Here is an 18372-nt window from a genome sequence, read left to right as displayed (position 1 = left end):
CTTTCTAAGCAGTCATATTATCCTCTTCCTCTTTTGTGAAGTGGCATCCGCCGACCAGCCACGGGACGTCGCGGACCTTTGGTACAAAACATCACCGCCCATCTTGTGATGTTCTCTTGATCCGTATCACATTCTGGGGTATCTGTAACCCGCGAAAGTCTTCGGGAGTTACAGCCGACCTCGATAATTTTGCTTTAATAGGCCCTCTGTCCTCTACAAGCCCCAATCTTCTCTACCTTTGACGATCCATTGGAAAGAACCACCACCATGGAACAAAAAGCCTCTCCAAAACTTCACCTCAAGACGAGGGAGGACTGGGAGAGATACCGGCCGGTATTTACCCAACTATACATGGATCAAGACTTTGCTTTGCCCAAAGTGAGGTCTATAATGGAAGACCAGTACAATGTTTACGCAAGGTAAGACGCTCTGAGAACTATGGCATCTTTTCGCGGGGCTGCTGCTCTTGGGTGAGCATCGTGTGCCGCCTAGACCACGACCAGTCTGTCAGTCATAGACATTTGTGTTGATGAGAACATGGAGCACTTTCACATTACCTTGGAGGACTTGGTCGTGGTGCTCTCGCCTTTAAACTGACGAGAAAGCTGCACCCGCGGGACAATGCCTTTGTTTTTTGTGACCTTCATTTCTTCATGACCGTGATCATGCTAACGATCCCTCAGCATAAAAATCTTCAAGAACAAGATCAAGGAATGGGGCTTGCGTAAATATCTTAAGGGAGACGAAGCCCAACAGATCGTCAACGGCGAGCTTCCGGTCAGCAAAGCAATACGTACAACCGTGGATCCGAACGAGACTTTGAGGCGAGCCGCACGCTCTGTAAGGCGGCGACGAGCTCGTCAGAAGGCTCGTGCAAGGGATAGAGGGTCGTCTGAGGTGTCCGATGCATCAAGTCCGCCCGTACTGACATTGTCACCGGTGGAGGCATCGGACAGCATGGTTTCATGGAGCCCGACGGAAGCATCAGATAGCTTGGTCCCGTGGAGTCCAGCAGATTCGAGCATCTTATCATCACCCATCACCATCGAAAGCATTCGTCTTCCAGCAGGTATGACGGAACAATTTTTGTTCAACCTTCGAGCCTGGACACACGAGGCATGCTCTCGGGGGGTATGGGACAAGCAAGTCTCTGCTCAACATCAAAGTGGACGTCGAGCATCACGGTTACTCTCATCATACCTTACCTCTGGAATCACCCTTTTCGAGAGTGGAAAGCAGCAGCTGGCCTTTGGCCATTGGGATCAAGCATTTGCCGGCTTTCAAAGCGCTAACCTCTTCACATCCTGGTACCACGATATCCCAATGCGTCTCCTCTTCGAGGTTGGCCGAGTGGCACAAAGCGGGCATAAGCCGCTCGCCGCCATACTTTTGAAAAGCATCAGGAGTTGGGCCACTAATTTTCTCGACGAAAATGACTGCCGACGAGCGCTGTTTGTGGCGTTTGGCGGGCTGGAAGTCGACCAGCTGAGAGACTTGTATAGTCGTGCGGCTAAATGCATGTACAATGGTCTGGAGTCTCGAGTTGACAAGCAAAACCAATTGCTGTACGAGGTTCGTCTGAACAGAGCGTTGGATATGCTGTGGTATGATGCAGATACGGACTTGTCAGAGTGGCTTCCACCTATTGAAGAGGTTGACCAAATCTGTGGACCCAACAATTACTACTCGATCTATTTCCTCCTCTTGGAAGCATATAGGCTTGTGGCACATGGAACTCAGAGTGATGTCGATGAAATCTGCAAGAGGGTTGAGGAGAGGCTCCGGGAGCTTAAAGAGGCCCATGGAAAGATCGACTCATGGCGGGTTGGCCTTGGGTATCGCCGTCTGGGCCGACAACAATTTATCAAGGGACGTTATGCGGACGCCCGACGCAGCTATAACACAGCATTCAGATACGTCCGCAATGATCCACAGCTGTCCAATGCGGTCTTGATTGAGATCTGCGAACGGCAAGTCAGCATGGCCAAACACATGCATGACGAAGAGGACGAGATACTGTGGAGTGAAATGTTGGCAAGACTGGAACAGCAGACAAAGGCACAACCTGATGCTGACTTGATACAACGCTCGGCGACATTCAGCCACAGCGCGGGTGATGCTCAGACCAACACCGAGCGAGCACTTATCGCTGCCAGCCCGAAACGAGCAATGACTTTATGATTTTATGATGGGATTATGAAACACCTCCGCCCCTGGAAAGTGGCCCTTTGGATTTATCTGAACTATTGAATAGCATGGCAAACTGTAACATTAGCAAGGCGTTGGTGGGTAATTAGCGATACCAGTCGTGAGGGACCTGAGTTGCCCTTTGAACTTCTCGTATCATTCAGGTTTCTGTACGATATGAAGTCCATTGAATAGTATGGTATTTGATTGTTTCAGACGTTTGCAGATCTACCTCTTTGAATAAATGTATTCGTACCTGGAAGAGATGCCACGAATGACTCCAAGTACTTGGAATACCTGGCTGGGCAAGTTCAAGGTCACTCAAACCACCCTTTGAGACATTCTCACTTCTTCGCCGTCATTCTCGACTGCGACAACTACAAGAAGAAGGCCCACTGTAGTTGCCAAGGAAGAACTCCTTCCTAATTAGAAATAGCCAAACGACAACATGATTTCCCAATCCCCGCGAGCACCGTCGAAAGCGCCACATCTTCTCGTACGCTCCAGCTGAAAGAATATGCGACTAGCCGCAGCCCTAATTGACGAGGGCCCGAACAGTTACCAACTTCGCGAAAAGCTGAATCTGTCGTCTGGATGACTGTGCGGAGCTGATTCGTTGACCATGGCCTCCATTCAGCCAGCCTTTTCTACATGTTCTAACTGTATATTGGGTCACAGCAATTGCAACATCGCAGAAGTATTCATGAAAAAGGCCTTTGCTATGGATGAAGATTCCATGTGTCTATATCACCAGCGCTGTCCAGCTATGATGGCCACCATCACCATCCTGGGATCCTCCTCCCCAACTACTTTTCTTGAGGCCTCTCAAATATGAGTATCACTAAAGACTTCACTTATCAGCGCAGTTCGGATGGCACCACTTGCACCATTGTCGCTAGCGATCTCGTCTTCACTCCTGACTTGATTGACCCAAAACAGGACCATGTCATATATGCCGATTCTCTCACCTTTGATACATCAAGAGGTGATCTATGGTTTCCTGGTCATAGCCTAACCATCTACGCCCGCCAGCTGTTCCAATCCTCGCCAGGATCTGGAAGCATTTCCACCAAAGGGGTCGACTGTATCCTAGGTGCTCCAGCAGGAAAGGACAAAACAAACGACGACCCGAAAGTGAATGGGAACAATCCCAACGGGCAAGATGGCGACCCGGCAAAGCCAGAAGATTTTGGCGGAGATGCTGGCGATATCACCATTGTCGTAGGTGAAATCCCCAAAGCAATGTCGTTCAATGTTAGTGGCGGCAAAGGGCGTGCAGGACAGGATGGGGGCGATGCTGCGGTGGGACTGTAAGTGTGCAACTATATTGGTGGACGAGACTTACGGACCTCTAGTATAGGCCCTTCCGGCCGAGACGACGACCTCTCTAGTAATCACAAGAAAAGGTATTCTGAAGGAACGATCGGAGGCGTTGGTTGCGAAGGCGGCAAAGGGGGCGACTCAGGCGTAGGTGATTCCAAGACCTCGAAAGCAAAGATCAGCCGGATCGTGGTGTTGAGCACCATTGCCCGGTCGGTTGTGAAACCCATCGGTATTATGCTGACGAGTTTATAGATCCCCGGCCGAGGTGGATCGGGGGGCATGTTCCACTGCAACACTCTCATTGATGTGAGGGTTTCTGGCGTACTTATAAATGTGGGACATAGAGGCGGTATGCCTGGTGATCCGGGAAAGGGCGGTCTCAAAGGGCCTGGAGGTCCTGGCGGCATCGGCGGAAGGAGGTACAAATGGCATCATTATCCAATGGCGGGAGGTGAGTACATCGATGACGGGCGTTACGATAATGGGCCGCAAGGTCCGCCAGGAAAAGATGGTCGACAACGAACAGGTTCTCTCGGTTCAAGAGGAGAATTGTGGTTCGACACTATTAACGACCTCACAAAGTACTTCCAGCCAGACGACCACCTTTTCGGCTACCTTCAGCTGCTTCTGCAGGTGGTCAAGGTCAAATACCTGGACGGTGATTATTCCAGGACGAAAGAGATGCTCACTTGGATATACGGTATTACCAAAGCCCCCAGCACAACGGACAAGTGGCAAGGCCTGCACGATGAAAGCCGCGTGCTTCTCGGGAGACTCTCGAGAGGCTTGGACTATTTCGGCAACGCCGTCAATTTCGTCCCCTTGGCCTCGTTCAATCTATATTGCTCTTCAGTAACAAACATGCTGATTCTCGGGAGCCACATCGAAGACGTCTTCCAGAACTTCACAACCTTTCTGGCCGACCAAACCAAAACATACAAAGATTTCGACGCCGCCTTCAAGCAGGCACAAGATGTGATCAATGCGTACACACAGAACAGGGACACGACCATCAAGCAAAGAAAGGCTCTTTGGGACGAGTGTTTGGATCTTGGGAACCAGATTGCTCAAGCGAAGCAGGTTATGATGGACGCGGAAGAAAAGTTCAAGGATGCGGTCAATCGGAAGGCCAAGTGTCTGGCCTTTAAAGACATCCTAGGCTTGGTAGCCACCATAGTCGCCTGCCCGGAGAATGTGGCGTCCGTCATGGATTCACTTGAAAAACTGTCTGCGTCCGCGTTGGCGAGCAAGGTCATCTCCATCGCCGGTGAACTGCCGACAGATTACCTCAAACTCTGCCAGACCATCGACAAGATAAGCAGTGACTTTACAGACAGTGCCGACCTGTTCAAGAAGGTTCAGGCTCACGTCGACGACGACGGTGCCAAGCTCGTCACCAGCGTCGAGGACTTTGACATCAAACTTGAGGAGTTCGCCAGCATGCCAGAGGCCGCCGACTACAAGATCGCGGTCCACCACTACGCCAACCTGTGCACGACGCGCAATGCCAAAATCGTCGAGTGCTCCAAGATGGACGAGCTCATCCTGTCGTTCGAAGGCAAGATCCTCCAGACCAAGGCACAATTGGACCAACTGCAGTCGGACAAGGCATCCCTCGCGGATCCGACGACGGCGCCGTATCGAAATTTCATGCTGAGCCTCTACCAGAACTTCAAGGACAATATGCTAAACTATCTCTTCTACGAGATCAATGCATTCAAATACCGCACGCTGCAGGATTTCGACAAGATCTTGCAGAGTGGAAACACTTTGGCAGAGTTCCAAGTCCTCCAGTCCGACATCCTCGCCGCGGCCATCGACTTTGAGAATTCCGCAGGACACGAAACCCCGTACTCGGACACCAAGCTCGATGTGACGGCGTTGGCGGCCCCCAACTGGCAGGGTACATTCTCCACCACCGGAGTCTTGGATTTCCAAGTGCCACTCGACATCCACGCCTTTGCAGGGTGGTCAGAAGTGAGGGCTCTGACGTTCCGCGCGTCTCTGGTCGGGTTGAAGTCGTCGTCGTCGTCGTCGGCGGCGGCGGCGGCGGCGAGTGGGAGTGGTGGTGGGCAAGAAGACATCTACATCACCCTCACCTGTCACGGTGACAGCACGATCGTGGCCAGGGACGGCAAGAAACACCGGTTCACTCACAACGCCGTCCAGAGTGTATACCAGTACAAACTTGGCTCGGATGGACGGGAGCAGTACGAGGCCGGAGGGACCCTGGCGGACAGTGTCGGGACTGGCGCCGAAACAAAGACAATCGCATTGAGTCCCTTTTGCACCTGGTCGCTGCGTGTCCCCAGGCAAGACAAGAGTGGGAATCCTCTCAATGTCGGGGTTGACTTGACGACCGTGACGCAGGTGCTTCTGTTCTTTTCAGGAACTGCTGTTGGGTCTGCTGCTGGTGGTGGCGGCAGCAGCAGCAGCAGGCAAGGCAATGAAACTTCCAAATGGGCAGAATGCAAAAGAATCAGTAGACGTCAATGGTAAAGTTTGAGGTTTGTGGATGCAGGGGCATTATCGAAGATCGAGAACACAAGTTGTATTTGAAGCATGCAATAAACGAGAATGGTATAATTCAAGATTCGGTATTTTCGAGGTAAAAAGGCATTGTTGTATCTTGATAAGCACCCTTTAAACCACAAGTAGAGTTGCCAGTTGGGTTTCGGTTTTTCCTTTTTTTTTCTTCTTCTTTTACTCTTTTGTTTGCTTTCTTTTCCAAAGCCCGAGCAAAAAAAAAGACCAAACCACCAAAACCTTATACCTTGTCGGCTATACTCTCCCCGGCCTTGTCCCCGGACATTTTGAAGACGATCTTGTGGACCTTTCTCGCCTCGAAGTCCTTGTAAGCCTGGGGGGCGTCCTCCAGTGACATGGTCTTGCCGCACAAAAAGGCCACCTTTTTCTGTTCCTTGACCAAAACCTCCAAGGCTTCCTCGAAGATGCTGCGGACCGGACACCTCCCGAAGGACATGGTGACGTTCTTGCCGTAACACAGCAAACCGTTCAGGGGCAGTTGTTCGGTGTGGACCCCGACGGAACTGATCTGGCCCCAAGGTCGGATCAAGTCGAAGGCCAACATGAAGGCGTCGGTGTGACCCACGATCTCGAGGACCACGTCGGCCCCTCGACCTCCACTGGCGGCTTTGATCTTGTCCACCGGATTGTCGTTGAGGTTGATCGGGATGGCTCCGATCTTGCGTGCTTCTTCGAGCCTCTCGGGAACCGAATCGATGGCGTAGACGGTCTTGACCATGGTGAGGGCGCACGTGATGGCGCAGATGCCCACGGGACCACAACCGATCACCACGGTGGTGAATTCGTCCCGGTCTCGTTGAGACAAATTCTTGAGGAAGCGAGACGCCGCAAAGTACCCGGTGGGGAAAATGTCGGCCATCAACACCAGCATCTCTTCGGGGATTCCTGTCAAACGCATTGTTAACCCCCGGTGAGTTTTCATGTTCCGGTGGGAGAAAATGATCAAACGAGAAGGGGGGAGAAAAAAAAGAATTGGAGGTACCTTTCGGGGTCTTGAACAGAGTACTGTCGGCCAGTGGTACCCGGACGTACTCTGCCTGACCACCGTCGATGGCGTTGGCCGGGACGCTGTTGCCGAACAATTCACCCTTGGAACACCGACTCGCCTGGCCCCGGACGCAATAATAACACTCCTGGCACGCCGTGTAAAAGGGGACGACGACGTGGTCACCCACCGCAAAGTTGGTGACCTGGTCGCCCTTTTCCACGACGGTGCCGACGAACTCGTGCCCACAGATGAAGTTCGGCGGGCATTTGAGGTGGCCGCGGTAGAAGTGGAGGTCGGAGCCCTGTCGACCTGGTCAGAATCGGTTGTACCAAGAGTGGAAGTGCAAGTGTATGGCGTGGCGACGGAGGTCACGAGGGTTGTCGTAGGGAGAAGGATGTGCGTTTCGGATAGACTCACACATAGAGCCGTAGACGTGACTTTGAGAACGGCGTCGGTCGGTTTCTGAAGTTTTGGGTATGGACGATCTTCGACGGCAACCTATGGATTCAGATCAGCAACACATGTTGAGTGTGTGAGGGAGTGAGTGAGGGTAGTGAAAGATCAAGTCATGCGTTTCTGTATTTCTTTTCACTACAGATTGCCACAGATGTAGTGAAATACAGCCGACCTGGTCACCAGGCGATGGAAAAGGGAAAAGGATTCGACATTACCTCGAAATCACCCTTGAGGACGACCGCACGCATTGTAGTTGGAGGCATTGTGGTGGATGTATTAGACCAGACTAGACTCGACTCGTACAAGAGTGGTTCCTTCTCGATGTGTTTGGTCTTGTACGGGGGGTTGAAGTCGACGTGGTGAGTTTCAACGACGATGAGGATGATGATGCTGGTGATTCTTTTCGAGGTACTGTACAGTAAATAATCACACCACGATTCAAGTCTTCATAAGAGAGAGGAGGAGGAGGAGGAGGAGGAGGAGAGGGGAGAGAGAAACTGAAAAAAAAACTACGTTCAGTGTTTGGTTCGGTTGACAGGATCATGTACATGTATTCGGTCCTCCTCTCCCCCCATCCATGGCTATGTTTAGGCTGATGCTGTACCGAAGCCTGGGCGTGAAATCACTTACAGTACAGAGTTGCTCCCGTAAAATGAACTCGTCCAAGTTGGAGATGAAGAACCGAAAAACCCCGCTCGTTCATCCGTCTCTAATACAAGTTTACTCACCAAAGAAGATCCCCGGCGGCAATGATGAACTCTGGTTCTTCAACAACCGCGGGACAAAAAACAAAACAAAAACAGAACCGTCAAACGCGGGGGAGACTAAAAGACACTCCCCTATTGTACCTATTATTGTCTCGTAGTACTCGTACCTACAATAGATACCTAGGTATGGAGTAGGACACTCAGCCTTGTCGCCGACAAATATTCAGCCTCGTCAAAGAAGCACACAGCAACCTCAGTATGAAGTACAATCAAATCGATATAAACCAAGGAACAGGTGGAAAAAAGAGCAGAACTCATCTCGGAACTCTCTCTGTCTTCACCATTTTCATATTACTCTCATTCCTACTCTCGTACATTTTGTATACAATTCCAAACTCGTATATAGCAAGACCAAGCATACGCTACAACAGCCTTTTGCATGGTCTCCAGTACAACAAAAATACTCCTCCGCTATGATTTCATGCTAGTAGTACCAACGACTTCGCAACGTTTTTCAATAGTCGTAATCATCATATGCGCTTCCGTCGTATCGTCTTCTGATGCTCCCAGAGATGCTACTCAGGTCCACACTCTGTCTCTCATCGGGCCGAAGTGAATTTCCAGACGGCTTCCTGTCGTAAGGAGCGGTATGAGCCGCTGTCTCTCGCGGTGGATCTTGTCCATAGTAAGCAGGCTGTCGTGGTGTTCTCATTGGATCGGGTTGCGGGTACCGAGCCTGTTGGCTGGGGAGGAGAGAACGGCCGGACGCTGCTCCTCTGGCTTGGTTGAACGCGGCCGAGGCACTTGCCATTTGTTCCCGAGCAGGGCTTTTGGGTCCAGGCGATGTGATAAAGTCGAAACTTGGCACCGAAGCGGGAATGGAATTTCGAAATGGGTTTCCCTGATCCTCGTAGGGGCTTTGTTCATCGCCGTTATTGCGTAACGCGCTGGAGGAGCGAGGTATCGCCGAAGTCGGGGTCGCGGTGGCTGTGTAGCTCGTGGGAGTATTCTCCGTACTGTCATTAGGCGTGTACTCGTCGGGATTGACAAGAGAGAGTCGTGGTGGACCACTCTGGCCGACATCCAGGTGCGAGCTCGAACGTGAGTACCCAAATTGAAGGTCCAAGTCGTCAGGATCCGCGTTGGGATCGAAGAACTTTTCGTCAGTCATGTAAGGGTTTATTCTATCGTCGTCTTCATCAAAGGTCGAGGTAGGCATTTCCACCACGCCCTCGGGGAGGGTGTAAGGCCTGTCGGTGAGAGATACACCCGCCTGCTTTTCGGTTGGCGTCGACGCGTCATCGTAGAGTCCGGTCGGGTCAATTTGATAGTGGTTAGGTGGCAGCGAGAACGGAAGCTCGGGAACACCACTAGAGCGGCTGACATTACTGACAGACTCCTGTTGGATGCTGTTCTGTGACTCTGATGCGACCGAGGCTCGAGCTTGTCCAGCCTGACTTGGAGTCTTGGTCATGATGCTGGCAGATTTTCGTTCGGCCGGTATCTGGAAATGGCCGTCTGGTCCATCTGGATCTCGGATGCCGAATTGAGCAATGGTTCTCAGTTTGCGCGTCACCCAAGAGGCCAGAATCTTTCCTCTTTGCTTTTCGGAAAGTCTGCTTCGCGGGAAGTCGCCTTGCCCTACAAAGGCAACAATGTCAACCACGATCTGATGTTCATGGAGAACGGCGTTCACAATAACTGGCACGATGGATGCAAGATAGGCTTTGCGGAAGACCTCGACGAGGACCACAACCATTCCGCCAGCTTGGAATACTGCACAACCACCAGGGGTGATGTTGCGGTGACACCTCTCGATACTGTTTTCAATGTCAATGGGGAAGTGATTGAGACCATTGACCTCAAACGTTTCTCCGATACTTCCAAGCACGAACAAGATTTGCATTTCCACTGGCTGGTTTCCAGGCCCAATAGGCCTTGTCACGTTGTGAAGAAAACCAAGATCACCTGTTCGGACGTACGTCTGATTGGCATCACCTCCGATGATACGCCCATTGAACCTCTCTTCATCAAAGAGTTGTTTGGACATGTAGAAAGACTTGGCACATGCTTCGGATTGTATCCAAATTTCACCAAACTCGCCAACGTGGCAGAGCTGGCAAGTTTCAGGGTTGACAATGGCTATGCGTGTGGCAACAGGCACCATGCCTGAGTCTTGGACACATAGCGCAGTAGGGTCTGTATCTGGATCGACCGGGTATATCAAGCCTCTTCTGAGGGCGCGAATATCCAACCAGAGCTCGATCGGCTCTATCGACATATAACTGCGGGAGGCGATCATGGGGTTGAGGTGATGGGCATATATTGTGTTGATGGCAGTTCTTTCCAGCCCCGTTTGTGCGAAATGCACTCTTGCTTTGGAGAATAGATCCAGGCGTGGCCGATTTTCAGCAATGATCATTAGATTCTTCAGTTCATGCAGCGAAAAGCCTTTGCCGACAACATTGCCCATAGCAAAATCCAACATTTGGGTCGTAGCATAAGAGTCCTTTACCTTGTATCTGGACAAGGCCAGGAAGAGTGCCCCAGGATTCTGCGCAAAGTCCAAAGGTGACATCAAATACGTGGTGCTTCCATTGTAGACACCCAAAGTCACCGTATGTAGAAATCCAATGCCAATCGTACTCCTGACGCAAGCTAACACGGGTTTGGAGCTTGTCATTTGGCAAGTTTCCTTTTGGACCTTACACATACCAAGAATTGTGTCATGTCCTAATTGTACAGAGACGCGGCGTTGGTCAGGGGTCCAATAGGTCCAGATCAGGACTGGATTAGAAGGCGACACCCAGGATCGATTCATCGTAAGGCCGAGCTCCCTGCATCCGTGCGATTGCTTCGACGGTTTGGTAGTGTTGTAAACATTCGGAATATGTGTTTTGAGATACTGGGCGGATTGCTTGAGATGCTGCGATACGAGTTTCTGCTTGAAGAGATGGTCCACCTCCGTGTTACAAAGAACGGCTTTGACACCCATGTCAGCGACAATGTGCAGATATGCAGGGGCATCTTCGGACAGTCGATTCGCATCCAAGGGCGCAATTGGAATTGCAATGGCACCGAGAACCATGCAAGCATAGATGGCGAAGACGTAGTCTTCCGAGTGAGTGTACATCAAGATGACATGGTCGCTCGGCTTGATCTTGAGCTTGTTCCGTAGGTACAACGCGACAGCAGCCACTCGCTGATCTAATTTCTTCCATGTGAGGCCCTTACCCTCCTTCCCACGACCATCTATGGTGCAGTATGCGAGTTCATCTGCCTGTCTGGCTACACGCCATTGCATCAAGTCGAAGATGTTTGTGAAATTGCTCAGCGAAGTGGAGGTCCGATCATCAATAACAACTTCTCGCGGATCGACTCCGGACCATTGTGTCTCTTGCTCGTACAGAAGTTCCATTCTGGCGCCACTCGCGGTTGCAGACCAAATTCCACCGCTGATGTCTTCTCCAAAGGGTAGATTTTGGACAGCTCGTTCTACACCAAACTTGACATGGACACAAGGCAGCGAACCATTATCGAACTCTTTCCGACAAAGCATATTGCCAATCTCTCGTCGACCATTTTTCGTGACCCTAGGTAGAATTCCTGGTGCGGTGATAAGAACGCAATATACTCTGAGGTGGTGTTCTTGATAGAGAATTTCCATGGTCCGTTCGGCTAGAGAGTCAAGGAGTGCAATATCCAACTGTCGAGGAGGCCCTCCCGATGATATCGGGGCAGTCGAGGCAGATGGCGATTCAAGAAGAATAATTGGAAGGTGCTCGTCGTTGACAAAACAATCGAATGCAGAACAGTCGTGGATCTTGGGGACATTCTTCATGATGCTGAGGATGAGGTGTTGCACAAAAAAATATCGGTGTTCCTGCACCGCAAGACCGTGCTCAACCCATTCTACCCTCTGCCTCAAACGGTCTTCGTACAGCCCAAGGACATATATTTTGCCTTCGATGACACAGCCGAGGAGGCCAGTTCGCAGAAACTCGGGATCGATGGCAGTCGGGGTTGGGTTTCCTTCCTTGAAGCAGTAGGGTCGAGCATGGAAAATGGTCTCGGTGTGCTTGGGGAGAGCCCAGAATCCACCTGACAGTGAAGGCGAATCGACCCAAATTTCTCCTATCGAATTTGGAGTGCAAAGTAAGCCAGATTCAGGATCAACAACTGACAAAGTAGCATCTGGGATTGGATAGCCAAAGGCTCCGCACCTGACGGCATTTGGATAAGAGCTCGCTTTGGCACGCGCCTCAGACCCTATTGCAAGGACAACGATGTCGTTGGTCTTCAAGGCTTCCTTGTCAAGCAACACTTCGCCCAGATCTTCAGTGGAACGCTGTTGTGTAGTCGGCCTACTCGATCCGCCGCCAATCAAACTACTGCCGAAGCCAGTTTTGTTAGCAGCAGTCTCATCCTCTTTCTTCTCTTCAACCTCATGATCACGGTCCAGTTCATGACTCAATGAGCAGCCCATTCTTTCCTCGCCACCCAGCCAATCGCGCATGCTGATTACCATACCTCCATGTTCCGGTAGGCATAGCATTGGGGCAACGATCTCTCGCGCTCGAGGGTTGCGAAGAGGTTTCAGCCAGCGGTCAGCCAGAAGTTCGTGAAACTCGGCATCCACCGTAAGCGTATCGATCATACACAGCTTCACAGTACCGAAATTAGGTTCAGACCCACGTTTATAATTTCTGGTTGTCATGGGATCTGCTTGATAATTGTAGACGGCGCGCTTCAGGCCTGGATAGTCTGACACAAGAAGTGTTGTCTTGTACTTCGTGATTAAATGAGCATAAAGGCCAGGAGTCTCAATTGTCCGTTGGTCAAGATAAATGACTGTATGACCACCGTAGATGTTGAGTAGCACACCGAGGATCATGCCGATGCTTTGCCTTGGGTCAAGATAACTGAGAATGATCTCGCCATGTCTTGAACCGGTGATCAAGTGGCCCTGCTTGTCGCGCAATGCTGGATTAAAGGTATCAGCTCTAGTATTACTTGTCGCCGAAGTGATCATTGCGCTGAGCGTGGCCATTTGATGCATGATGGTCTTGTGACTCATGACCACACCTCGAAGATCCCCAGTAGGAGCGGTTGAGAATTCAATATAGGCAAGATCAGGAACCACAAGCGGCGGCTCCTCCCCCTTCTTCTTGGGATGATAGCTACCAAACTCGTTGGTCTTCCACCACTCCACGCCTCGGGGCCAGTTTTGCTTTGCAGCAGTGATGTCTCGCTGGAAATTCTTCAGGTTCGCTTCTGTCGTCAAAGCAAGGTGTGCTTGGGTAGATGTCAAAACGACGTTCAAACGAGCATAGTTCTTCAAATCGTTGATCGGCACCGCGACTACACCGGCTATGAAACAGCCAAGCAGAGCCACGGCGAATTCGATAATTTCGTTCTCAGTGTAGATCAATGCAACGCGGTCGCCTTTGTATAGGCTGCTCTTATCCCTGATGACCTGGGCAACTTTTTCTGCACGGCTACAGAGCTTTTCCCACGTGATAGAGACCACCTCTTTGCCTTTTTGGTCGAGCACCCAGTATGCCGCCTGTTTTGAGGTCGTTTTTGCTCGATGACGAAGCACAGCAGCGATGTTGTCGAAAACAGACATCTCTATGTGTGTATCGTGGGGATCGCAGATGGCGAAAGGCACCTCCCGGGGCTCCAATGGCATCTGATGAATTGCAGCTCCTCCCGCAAGCTCGCCGGCACCCAAGAACGGTGGCGCCATTTGTGCTGTTGGAGATGTCACCTCGCTCTGTGAGTATCTCTGTACATTGCCGCCATAATTCTCCTGCTGGTCGTCTCTTTGTTGTCCAGCGAAATCAGAGAAATATCCCTGTTGGGAGTCGAGCATCGTAGAATTCCGTGTCTCTGTGCCGCCATACGTTTGTTGAGTCTCGGGGTTGAATGCATAATTCTGGCTGAGAAGGGTTTGCGTACGGGAGAAGTCATTGCTCGCAGTCCGGAAGGTATCATTGCGATGATCAAACAATGAGCCCGACATGGATCCATGTGAAATTGGTCCTGCTTCCCGCTCTTGAAATCTCTGCACATGGCTCTGGGCTGTGGAACTCCGCCTGGTATCGTTCATATATTCATCCTTGACAAGCGAGGTCTGCCGACCCATCGTTGGGTAGCTATCTGTCAGTGTGTCATTTCTTGATTGTCCGCTCACAGATCGCCCGGTGAGTGCTGCAAGGGACGCTGCTCTAGAGGCATCGTTCGAGGCTGGATGGTCACTATCATCAGGCGAATGCACACGAAGTCCCCGTGACTGAGATGCGGCCGGTGCAGGACTGATGTACTGAGAGAGAATAAGGGTGCGTCTCTTTTCATATCCTTTCCTAGTGATATCGCCTTCTTCGAGCTCTTCGTCTAGCTTGCGCAGAGCATCTTCCAGCTCAGGATTGACACCCGCCATTTTTGTAGTGCTTTGCGACCATTGAGCCGTCGCGTACAGGGGTTGCAAGCACAGACTGGTTCAGCAGGCGATGACTGCAGGTGACGGGGGACGTCGTACCCGGGATGTCGAAACAGTAGAAACTAAGCGAGTGACATGCAGAGGTATGCGAGGAGATGATCGTTGATGATGTGAATTCAATACCACGAAGGCCAGTGTTGAATGCGAAACTGACATGGAACAGCCGGGCGCATGTGGGGATCGAGATCGCCGTGTCTCTCCAAGCACTTCAGATCCTTATCGGCGCATAGGGTCCTTGCACATCTATGCATATTTGGCAATGAGTACTTCTACGTATTTTGCTGCTCACAGTACAACTTTGTACGTTTTCTGAAATCGTCAGTAGTCCAAAGGGACGAAATATAATTCATAGGATCAATGATCAATGAAGATATTATAGTCTATCTCTATCTAACGGCTCTAATTCTCGGAGCTCGAATAGAATGGTAAGGTATTTATGCCGGAATGGAGGCAATTTCTAGTACAAAGACATTATGTAGAATAGACCAGGCTGCATGGCTAGCAGGAAACGTTCGCAAGTTAATGAGAAGAACAGCCGAAAAATCATCACCGCTTTTTCAGTTCGCAATTATCGTGGAACCACCAGCACAAAGAATCAATACCAGATATGAAGCAGGATTCGGAGGTTGGCACCTGCTCATCATGGAATCCTTCCTTACACGGCACTTTTCGAGGCACGATAGATCGTCTTAGCTTCATTTTGTTGCAGGATTGTCGAATTCGAAGTCGCCAGTCGAGGTTGGTTCAACATTACAGACAAGGTTCAGGTTGCGATATCGAAGCTGAAGCAGCAAATTCTGTCTGTTGAATAGATGCTTATCGTATAGCTTTCGGTATTGTCCATAGTGCTTATTCAGACTGGCTTTCGAGTAGGGTATAGACCGGAGCGTTGAGCTTGTTGCGGCCGCCCAAGAAGGTGAGTTCAATGATGAATATGTAGCCGAGTAAAGTGCCGCCACATTTATTGACCAGAGTGCCAGCTGCAGAGGCTGAACCACCGGTTGCGATCAGGTCATCCACAATCAAGACCTTTTGACCAGGCTGTATAGAGTCTGCTTGAATAGCAAAGGTGTCGGTGCCATATTCCTTCTCGTAGGTAGCAGTTTCGAGTCGACCAGGAAGTTTGCCCTCCTTCCTGACCGGCACAAACCCTGCGCCGAATTTTAGAGCCAAAGTTGGGCCAAAGAGGAAACCTCTGGCATCAAGGCCGACAATCACATCTGGCGTGTTGCCAGGGCCAAAGGACTCGAGGATTTGGAGCTCATAGGCTCGAATGAGGTCTTGGTGTAGCGAGTGAGAGGAGAAGAGGGGAAAGATATCTTCGAATAGTATGCCTTTCTGGAGCGAGAATCTCAGTACAAGTTCATAACATGGTCCTTATTGGGATGTACCGACTTTGGGAAAATCTGGATAGGTCCTCAATCCGGCTTTTATCCTGGTCTTCAGTTCTGGAAGCGCTTGAGCACTGGAGAGTTGGGAGGCTGTGAGGGTCAGTAAGGCTGAGCATCAAAATACGGAAGATCAACGAACAGGTGGAGGAGGCATGGGGCTCTGATCGCGAGGCGCCATGACTGGTATGCGTATCCTCTGAAAGAGTCATGCTGAGAGAGAACGGTCAGATGTAGGAGGAGGTAGGTAGGATAAATATGGGACGAGAAAAAAAGATGACAACAAAGAGCCGTTGCACAAGACGAGCGGCGCAGAACGAATCAGTTTGGCATGCAAGGGCGTCCACAGTAGTGGAGGGACGAGGATGCTGGTGGGATGCAGGTTCGCTGGATGTCGCTAGGCTCGGGACATGGGAGCGCTATTCCAGAGGCGCCCGTAGGCTCCGCGTGTCCTCAGCATCAGCCAGTTTGACAGGTCTCGGTGGTTGCATGTGTGATGTTACAGACCAGAGTCAGCTTGCGCAGCCGGGGGCTTTTCCCAGCAATCTCCAACTGACGTGATTGAAGCCCAGGATCGTGAGAATAATGGGCGATTGTCTACTCCATACGAGTACATAGTTAGGGGTTGACTGCGTATTGAAGCGATCCACTCGGCGTCCCTGATGGAACTTTCCCTGCCTGATCGAGCATCACAGTTTGTGGCATGTGTATGTTTGTGATTCATTACTATACGGAGAATGACCAGGAGGGTTCCCGATCCGAGGTCGACTTCTTATTGTGGTTGGACTGGGATGTTTGACCTGTCCTCGCTTTTTTCTGGTGGGAACATGCGCCTCACGCCAGAGAGTGGGATGTCCGATGTTGGGCTGATAACGATCTCTGATAACGAAACGTGGGCTGCCGCTGATGGCAGCATCGTCTGAAGGATTGGTCGACACGCCTGGCCTTGACTCTCTTCAGTCCGTGGGTGAGATGGAGGGTGCATTTGCCTGCCTGCGCTTGACCTCAAGCCTCACAGGTCGTCGCTTCTGCCACCGCGATGACTGGCTCAGTCTCCCACGGACGGGCCGTCGTGGGAGTGGAGACCGCGAGCCTGGCCCGTCTGAACGAGATGCCTCCAAGTAACTGAAGCATGCACTGATGAGCGAGTGTTTCTGCTAAGTGTGTCGTGTCATCACGGGCTTCGTCTGAGAATTCTTTGTCATGCTCCGCCAGCTTGCAGGCTCGATGTGTTGCGATGGAGAATTCGCTACGAATTTTTCTACCTCCTACGCGTCCGAGCCAGGACAAGCCACACGATCCCAGTTCCATCACATCAGCGTGACCCGCCGCACCTCTGGGTTGAGGGGTCCTAAGAGGACATGTTCTGGATTGAAGGATCGACTCTTGCATCGCGAAGATCAACTGTGATCAGCACAGGCTACTCTCAATGCTTGGCCTTTGGTTTTTTTGTTCACCTCGAGGTCTCAGGTCAGCTCGTCCACAAGCGATACACTGCGGACTTAATTACTGTTGATCACGAAAGGCATTCGATGATTCAAAGTGGCGGTCACAACAAGTGCATCTGCCATCAGGGTTCTGCCACACGACTACTGCAAGCCACTTGCAAAAGAATCAGACCCTGATCCTGGCTCTCTGTAACAAATCGACATTCCACTGGTGAAGGGGAAAACGGTTACTAACGTGATATAATTGACCGCTCTATTCATATCTGGCAGGCAGGTTGGCACTGTTCTTAGGCAGTATGCAGCACTCTTGGTCACGTTCCAGCCAGTCCTTACATCAACTACCTTGGTAGACATACGAGTTTCTAGGATAAGTTGCATTGTGTGCGCCAATAGTATAATTGTTATGACCAAATGCTACAGGTACAATGGATGCACTCGTATCCAGCCTGGACACGAGGCGACAAATTGTTTTCGTGGACGCATGTGAAGCCCAAACTCCCTCATGAAAGTACTTTTCCTAGGCATCTTATAATTGGGCTTGCTGGTATTCAGCAGTAAATACCAGTCTCGTTGCCAATTCATTCTGCCGATAAGTCACCTATTGCCAGATACTCCACGCACGATCCTGGAAAACTCCACAAGTTCTGAGATATTTCTCTTCCAGATCCGCATTGTTCACCGTGAACTCCGGTCCGGATTGTGCCACCTGATTCGAAGGTTTGAAGATGTGCAACATGGCCTCGAAAGCCTCAACGTATCAGCATGAGCCTCAGACGGTCTGACCATCTCATGCTCGAAATACAGCGGAAAAGCCGCTCGGGCCAGG

At 51.0% G+C, this 18372-nt stretch overlaps 5 protein-coding genes across 5 annotated transcripts; 2 read left to right on the top strand and 3 right to left on the bottom strand.

Moving 5' to 3' along the window:
* Positions 1-48: 48 nt before the first annotated feature.
* PV06_03008 (uncharacterized protein) lies at positions 49-2419 on the top strand. Its single transcript, XM_016403759.1, has 2 exons — positions 49-419; positions 684-2419. The coding sequence occupies exons 1-2, from the start codon at positions 268-270 to the stop codon at positions 2179-2181; spliced, it is 1650 nt and encodes a 549-aa protein (XP_016264764.1). The 5' UTR covers positions 49-267; the 3' UTR covers positions 2182-2419.
* Positions 2420-3018: 599 nt separating this feature from the next.
* PV06_03007 (uncharacterized protein) lies at positions 3019-6009 on the top strand (the record flags this gene model as incomplete). The annotated part of the gene is made up of 3 exons (XM_016403758.1): positions 3019-3497; positions 3543-3654; positions 3763-6009. The coding sequence occupies 3 exons, from the start codon at positions 3019-3021 to the stop codon at positions 6007-6009; spliced, it is 2838 nt and encodes a 945-aa protein (XP_016264763.1).
* Positions 6010-6249: 240 nt separating this feature from the next.
* Positions 6250-7764, bottom strand: PV06_03006 (uncharacterized protein; the record flags this gene model as incomplete). The annotated part of the gene is made up of 4 exons (XM_016403757.1): positions 6250-6942; positions 7040-7346; positions 7463-7543; positions 7717-7764. 4 exons carry the CDS (start codon positions 7762-7764, stop codon positions 6278-6280), a joined length of 1101 nt encoding a protein of 366 aa, XP_016264762.1. The 3' UTR covers positions 6250-6277.
* A 677-nt stretch (positions 7765-8441) lies between these two features.
* On the bottom strand, positions 8442-14825 carry PV06_03005 (uncharacterized protein). The gene has a single exon (XM_016403756.1). The coding sequence runs from the start codon at positions 14648-14650 to the stop codon at positions 8723-8725; it is 5928 nt and encodes a 1975-aa protein (XP_016264761.1). The 5' UTR covers positions 14651-14825; the 3' UTR covers positions 8442-8722.
* Positions 14826-15059: 234 nt separating this feature from the next.
* On the bottom strand, positions 15060-16582 carry PV06_03004 (adenine phosphoribosyltransferase). Its single transcript, XM_016403755.1, has 3 exons — positions 16241-16582; positions 16106-16191; positions 15060-16048 (listed from the first exon to the last, which is right to left on the bottom strand). Exons 1-3 carry the CDS (start codon positions 16308-16310, stop codon positions 15560-15562), a joined length of 645 nt encoding a protein of 214 aa, XP_016264760.1. The 5' UTR covers positions 16311-16582; the 3' UTR covers positions 15060-15559.
* Between the last annotated feature and the right edge of the window lie 1790 nt (positions 16583-18372).

This window comes from Exophiala oligosperma (assembly GCF_000835515.1).
Source record: "Exophiala oligosperma strain CBS 72588 unplaced genomic scaffold supercont1.3, whole genome shotgun sequence".
NCBI lineage: Eukaryota > Fungi > Ascomycota > Eurotiomycetes > Chaetothyriales > Herpotrichiellaceae > Exophiala > Exophiala oligosperma.
Note: the sequence above shows the minus strand (reverse complement) of the source record. Positions and strands in the feature narration are given on the sequence as shown.

Coding starts and splice junctions, on each gene's coding strand:
- PV06_03008 (XM_016403759.1), top strand. CDS start 268: ATGGAACAAAAAGCCTCTCCAAAACTTCACCTCAAGACGAGGGAGGAC. Junction 420..683: donor CAGTACAATGTTTACGCAAG/GTAAGACGCTCT, acceptor ACGATCCCTCAG/CATAAAAATCTTCAAGAACA.
- PV06_03005 (XM_016403756.1), bottom strand. CDS start 14,650: ATGGCGGGTGTCAATCCTGAGCTGGAAGATGCTCTGCGCAAGCTAGAC.
- PV06_03004 (XM_016403755.1), bottom strand. CDS start 16,310: ATGACTCTTTCAGAGGATACGCATACCAGTCATGGCGCCTCGCGATCA. Junction 16,192..16,240: donor GCCCCATGCCTCCTCCACCT/GTTCGTTGATCT, acceptor TGACCCTCACAG/CCTCCCAACTCTCCAGTGCT. Junction 16,049..16,105: donor CCTATCCAGATTTTCCCAAA/GTCGGTACATCC, acceptor TTCTCGCTCCAG/AAAGGCATACTATTCGAAGA.